The sequence below is a fragment of the Sprattus sprattus genome (genome assembly GCF_963457725.1).
Source record: "Sprattus sprattus genome assembly, chromosome: 18".
NCBI classification, from domain to species: Eukaryota; Metazoa; Chordata; class Actinopteri; order Clupeiformes; family Clupeidae; genus Sprattus; species Sprattus sprattus.
The window spans coordinates 27,823,234-27,830,054 of NC_137916.1; the positions used below are offsets into that span (position 1 = coordinate 27,823,234).

At 47.1% G+C, this 6,821-nt stretch overlaps 1 protein-coding gene across 1 annotated transcript in view; it reads right to left on the minus strand.

Annotated features, from left to right (window-relative positions):
- Positions 1-281: 281 nt before the first annotated feature.
- rnf216 (ring finger protein 216) overlaps positions 282-6,821 on the minus strand; it is a gene marked incomplete at its 3' end in the record, with an annotated part of 31,936 nt that continues 25,396 nt past the window's right edge. Inside the window, exons 15-17 of the mRNA XM_080856276.1 lie at positions 6,045-6,267; positions 1,269-1,335; positions 282-571 (exon numbers count right to left, since the gene is read on the minus strand). Of these exons, the coding sequence (XP_080712402.1) occupies positions 282-571; positions 1,269-1,335; positions 6,045-6,267 (580 nt within the window). The remainder of the gene's footprint in view (positions 572-1,268; positions 1,336-6,044; positions 6,268-6,821) is intronic.

Here is a 6,821-nt window from a genome sequence, read left to right on the forward strand (position 1 = left end):
CTTCTTTCAAAAATATACTCGATGTAAAAAAAAGAAAAGAAAAAAAAATAGCCCAACAGGCACTCGGCTTTGTCTCCCAGCCTCTGGTAACAGGCTTCTCAGTCCCTCGACAAAATTAGTAGAAAAAAAACGAAAGGGGGCTTAAACGTGGAAAAAGCCAAAGGGGACTTCAACGTAGAAAAGCAAAGAGCTTAGGGGTGGCAGCAGTGAGATCCCCCCCATGATGTCACCAGGAAGTGTTTCATAGCGGCCTGAAGAAGCGTTGATGACCAGGAAGTGTTTCATAGCGGTCTGAAGAAGCGTTGATGGGGTCCATAGTGCATAGGCAGGTTGAAGTTGAGGTGCATGTTGCGTGGGATGTGGGGGGGCATGTTGGCCATGGGGGGCACATACGGGGCCGGGATGGGGGGGTGGAAGATGAGGCCGCGGTGGGGGGGGCCCGGCAGCATCACCTGGCGCACCAGTAGAGGGGGCTGTACCGGCTGGGGGAGAGGGTGGGGGGCCAGGGAGGGCCGCGGACGCTTCGCAGCGTTGGGCTCCGGAGGAGGACCCACACGCTTCCCTGCAGAGTCTGAAGGGCGGAGAGAAGGAACATGAGAGAGAGAGAGAGAGAGAGAGAGAGAGAGAGAGAGAGAGAGAGAGAGAGAGAGAGAGAGAGAGATGAGATAGATGAGAGAGAGAGAGAGAGAGAGAGAGAGAAAGAAAGAGAGAGAGAGAGAGAGAGAGAGAGAGAGAGAGAGAGAGAGAGAGAGAGAGAGAGATGAGAGTAAACAGAAAAGAGAAAAAGAGGGTGTAGGTGAGAAAAGGACACAAAGCAAAGTGAGAAGTGCTTATATACATTTAATTTATCAAAGTTCTATTAATGTTATCATGTCTCTGAACAGCAGGTTAAGAAACAAAAGCAACAGTACAAGAGAACATAACAAGGAACTAGAGACTGGTTTTTCTGATATCATGTCAGTTCTCTGTTATCGAAATGGAGAAATGATCACGCTTCAATGTCTTAAAGTATGTAAATGACTTCATGTCTATTTGTCTGTTGGTCTGAAACACCTAAGAGCCAGAAACATGCAGTTACATTAAAGTTGTTGTGTGGTTAGTTTCATTAACTATTGGTCAAAGCACAGAACGTGATTGCAGCGGGTCAAACAGCCTTTGTGATATTTCCCCAGCGACTGGTCAAAGAGCAGACATAATGTGGTTCTGTCATGTCAGCCTCTGCATTGATTGACTGACAGCCTGTGCTGAGAAGGTGAAGACTCCCTGACCTGAGTTTTTGTTGAGTTCGGCCTCGCCAGTCTTCTGGATCTCCTGAATGATCCGCTCGTCATCTTCCTGCAAAGGGGCAAAAGAAAAACAAAGAAAAACAGAGTGGTGGGTGAGAACGGAGAAAGATGTATAATAACAAAGAAAAACAAAATGGCTGCTACCCGTCTCATTGGTAGTAAGTAAGGGATGATGGTGCCAGGGTTGTCCTGTGACAGCGCAGAAAATGGGGGTCAAGGGGTGGCTGCTCATCTGAGAGACACTTCATCAGGCAAACACAAGGTGCCCCCCATCCCACCCCCGTCCCCCCAACCATCATGTTACCATTCCCCTGTTGTTCTCTTCCAGAGACGGACAGCAGAGCTGAGTGCCAGGTGATTAGCCAGTGCTGTGGGTGTGATGGTAATTGCTCCTCTGCTGTGCCGGTGGGAGTGAGACTGGGGCCAAAGCCCCGATGAACACGGCCTACCGAGCACAACTAACCACCCCACAACAGTGCCGTACAGTTAGAGTGCCTTGTGGGCCCTACTGCTGACCTGGTTGTTGTTGTTGTTTACTTAACAACAATGCTGTTGTTTGCCTCAATTAACACCCCGGCGTGCAAAATCTGCGTGTGTTCCACCAGCACGTTTGACCCAAGGATGGACTGTGCGAGTGTGTCGAGGCGGAAACTTAAGACGGACTAAGAGCAGGCAGGAGTTTACATCATCAGGCCTGGACATGGGCTAGTGTCCGCATCATCAGGCCTGGACATGGGCTAGTGACCGCATCATCAGTCCCGGACATGGGCTAGGCCCTGTTCGAAAACTGTTTAAAGTAAGATAGCTGCCTTGCTCCCTTATTGTCTCGTCAAGACAGGTGTCTTGCGAGAGATATTTCTATATCTGATGATCTAAAAAAATCGTTGTTATTTAACATTCTTTTAAGAAAGCGTGTATGATTACATGTGACGATGGTACGCTGAAAGAACGTTAGACTATCTGACGTAGGCTAACGTGCTAATGTTAGAAAGTTGGCTGACTGACGCTTCGCAAATCACATCAACCATTATTACTGGTTACAATTTTACGACTCGGCGATTTTAAGGTATTTTATAAACCCGGAAGAGAAAGATTAATAGATTTCGAACAGTCGTTCCATCTCTTGTTTAAGAGAGGGAAGGTAGTAAGACAGCATTTTAAGTTTTGGAACAGGGCCCTAGTGTCCACATCAGCTGACTCATCCTCCCTCTGGCAGACGTACATAACCAGCTGAGTCACCATTCAGCTTACTGAGGGGCTTATTTCCAGTGACACACCATTGAATGCAAGAGGGATGACACAAACAAGAGCAAGACACAAGCCTTGTTAGCTAGGGTGACCATATTTGAGTTTGAGGAAAAAGAGGACACTTTGTCGCGGGGGAGGGGGCATGGTAGTGTATAGCATACAGATGACCCGCCCCCTCCCCCGTGACGATGTTTTGCCATCTTTTTCTCATACAGATGACCCCGCCCCCTCCCCCCGTGACAATGTTTTGCCATCTTTTTCTCATACAGATGACCCGCCCCCTCCCCCGTGACGATGTTTTGCCATCTTTTTCTCATACAGATGACCCCGCCCCCTCCCCCCGTGACGATGTTTTGCCATCTTTTTCTCATGCAGATGACCCCGCCCCCTCCCCCCGAGACGAGGTTTTGCCATCTTTTTCTCATGCAGATGACCCCGCCCCCTCCCCCCGAGACGAGGTTTTGCCATCTTTTCCACATGCAGATGTCATGTGCTGTTGTAAACATTGCAAGTAGTACTAGTTGCATTGTTTACAACAGCACATGACATCTGCATGTGGAAAAGATACTAGTTACTAGTGGAAGCAGTAAGGTGCTCAGTGTTGCCAGATTGGAAATGGCGAAGTATCTTACCAAATGCCTCAAAATGATTGTCTTTGCATCTGGCAACACTGAGAGGGCGGTTGACCAATGACAGTTCTCTCGACAGTCAGAGCTCGCGCAAGAAGGTGGAACATAAGGGAGATACCCTTTCCAAAACTTGTAAGTAAAAACTAGTTTGTGAAAGACCCAGAGAAACACAAATATCCGACGAGGCAAAATCCGGGACAATTTTGGAATCCCTGCCAGACGCATTTTTTCGGTCTAGAAAATAGGACATGTCCGGGTAAAAGTATGTTAGCGTTATGCTAACTGCTAATATTATTACACATAAGGACAAGAAACAAGAAGCTCGAGGGCAACAAGGTTGTGTTAACTGCTTAAAATCCTACACTTATCACTGGTGAACTTGTCCTGCTGTGCAGTTTGCTGTAGGACATATCTGCGGACTGCAACCACCCACCACAAGGCCGAGGGTCATCTCAATGAGAATGCCACAGACAGCACATGAGCTTTTCTCTTGACATCACCACCCAAATCCTTCTCTGATCTGCAGCAAGGGACTGGGCTTTTAATCTTAAACCCATCAGGCTGAGATCCTCATAGAGCATTAGATAAACCACATCAGATATACACAGGATATTAACTAGCTTTCATGAATATATATATACACTCTTACAGGATATTAACTAGCTTTCATGAAACTATATATACACTCTTACAGGTTTCTCTGACATAGACAGGTTTCTTTTTAGTCTGACTTGTGCAGCTATTAATAGAACACTATTGGGAGGAACGTGATTGGCTATTGTGACAGTGCAAGCTCGTCTAGGGAGGATTAAATCATGGTAATGGTTATATTACACACAAAACCCAAAGCGATTTTCGGGCAAGGTATAAAAACAATTAATTGCAACATATTTTGGCAGCTGGTACTCCCACCAGATGTACCAATTAGGGTTAACAACCACCAAATTGCTTCCCAGGTAAACCCAGGAGGGCAACACAGTAACAGTGGGTTACATAACCTAAGTAGGTCTTTGAAAGCTAGGAGGAGCTGTCTGGAAAGCAAAGCTGTCCTGAGCTATAACCAGTGGCGTTGAGCCCCCTCGAGCCTGGTAACCTGAGAGCCAGGCTACAGGGGAATCACACAGAGCAAGACACTGATCAAACACTCCTATCTTACCACGTTTACACCAACACGGAATAGGTTCTAGAACCGGTTCTGTTCAGAATTCTTTGAACCTTGGTGCCATTTAGCGAACCAGCCTGTGTTTCCACCAGGTTCGAGCGGAACCACTGTAATCAAGGATGCGTCATCATGGAGGGCGTTGCAGAATGCGCAACGGAAGTAAACAGTAGAAGCAAGATGGCGGAGGCGCATTGATTACCTGCCAACCCTTGCTTGCATCTTGCTTCCTCTCCCAAACTGTAGAATGACACGCCCACTGATCGCACTTGAAAAAAACATCTACCCTTTTGTTCCAACTGAGAACCAACTTTTCTGGTTCTGAACCTAAACCTTTATGTTTGGTTCAACGGATCAAAATCTGGTCTTCAAACCAAAACCCAACCCACTCCCTGTTGGGGGGGGAAAGGTGTATCTGTGTAACTGCCATTGTGGCTCTCACCACTGGAGCTATTGAACCTGTAGGTGGGGGGGATTCAGGTGAGGGGCGAGAGAGAGAGAGAGAGAGAGAGAGAGAGAGAGAGAGAGAGAGAAAGAGAGAGAGAGACAGACAGATCGGGAGAATGTAGAAGGGATTCAGGTGAGGGGTGGGAGGGAGTGGAAGAGAGAGCGATGGGGAGAATGTACTAGTAAAGTGAGTCACCTTGCCAAAACAGATACACAGTGAGAGCCAAGCAGGTTTCAAATCTCTTCAACTTTCAACACTCGTATATGGGAGTCTGCTTTCCTATTTGATGGGCACATCATGGCAAAGAGGCAGTTTTGTTGACCTGTACCTGTTCGCACACCTGATGTGTATGTTTCAACCAACCCATGTCTGTAGACCACATGATATGGTCGAGTGTCAGGTTCTATGAAGACTGTGTGTGTGCGTCTGTGTGTGTGTGTGTGTGTGCGTGTGTGCGTGTGTGCGTGCGTGCGTGCGTGCGTGCGTGTGTCTGCGTGTGCGTATGCGTGTGTGTGTGTGTGTGTGTGTGTATCAGCCTTCCCTCTGGGCTCCATCAAAAGGGATATCCACCTCGTAAAGCCTACACGTGAAAGTCTTTCTTTGTGTGAGCATGTTTGTATACAAGCATACAGGATTAAAAGCTAGCGTATGGTGGACTGACAAACCGATCAACTGTGTGTTCTGTGGGTGGGGGACTGAGGGAAATGTGTGTACTCTTTTAAGTGCGTTTGTCTCTGTACAAATGTGTTTGCGTAGTGTGGTGTTGGTATGTGTATTTATCTGAGTGTGTTTGCCTTTGTATACGTGCGTAGTGTGTGTAGTTCTGCCGTTGGTTTGTGTATTTATTTTGAGTGTGTTTGCCTATGTATACGTGCGTTAGTGTGTGTAGTCCTGGCGTTGGTTTGTGTATTCATTAGAGCATTTGCCTATGTATACGTGCGTTAGTGTGTGTAGTCCTGCCGTTGGTTTGTGTATTTATTTTGAGTGTGTTTGCCTATGTATACGTGCGTTAGTATGTCTAGTTCTGGCGTTGGTGTGTGTGTAGTCCTGGCATTGGTGTGTGTAGTCGTGGCGTTAGTGTGTGTAGTCGTGGCGTTAGTGTGTGTAGTCGTGACGTTGGTGTGTGTAGTCGTGGCGTTAGTGTGTGTAGTCATGGCGATGGTGTGTGTAGTCGTGGTTAGTGTGTGTAGTCGTGGCGATGGTCTGTGTAGTCGTGGCGATGGTGTGTGTAGTCGTGGCGATGGTGTGTGTAGTCGTGGCGATGGTGGGCTCACCGTGGGGTCCGACCAGAGGGAGCACTTCTTGCAGTTCCTGCAGGGGGCGCCAGGCGAGCGGGCGTGCTGGCAGAAGTGGTTGTAGCCGTTGATGGGCTGGCGGCAGAGGTAGCACATGAAGGCGCCGCAGCGGCACGACATGCGGTTGCAGCCCTCCGCCTTCACCAGGCCGGTACCGCACTTGTGGCACTTCCGGATGCGTGCCGCCGTCATCTTCTCCTCGCTACGTTTCACACACACACACACACGCACACGCACAGACACAGACACAGACAGACGTTAAAATTACAGCGGTAAAAATTGATACCTCACAATTCAATATTACAATGATATTTAGTTGCAAATTCAATTTGTATTGTCATTCTTCTGAATTACTTTCATTCTATGAATATACAGATTAAAGATATATATATTTTCCCAACAAGTTAACCATACTTAATCCTATTGCAATGCACACCATAATGATGTCATCATGGCACAAGCAATTTTGCTGTCCATGATACAGAGAAGGAGAATCTCCTGCACAGTAATATATAGTGCTGAGAATTACTATCTGTGCCGTAATGGTGTTTATCTGTTTACAAATGAAATTAAATTAAGAAATTAAAGTCCATTGGGTCTTAAAGATAAATCAATAGTTCTAGGCCATCACAAACCCTTATTTTGGCATTCCAAAGAGAGGAAAAGAGTTTCTTAATGGGCCATGCATTGATGGGAGTGTGCCAGTTAAAGTGCACAACTATTCGGTGGGAAGTGGGTCTCTAGACCACCAAAACT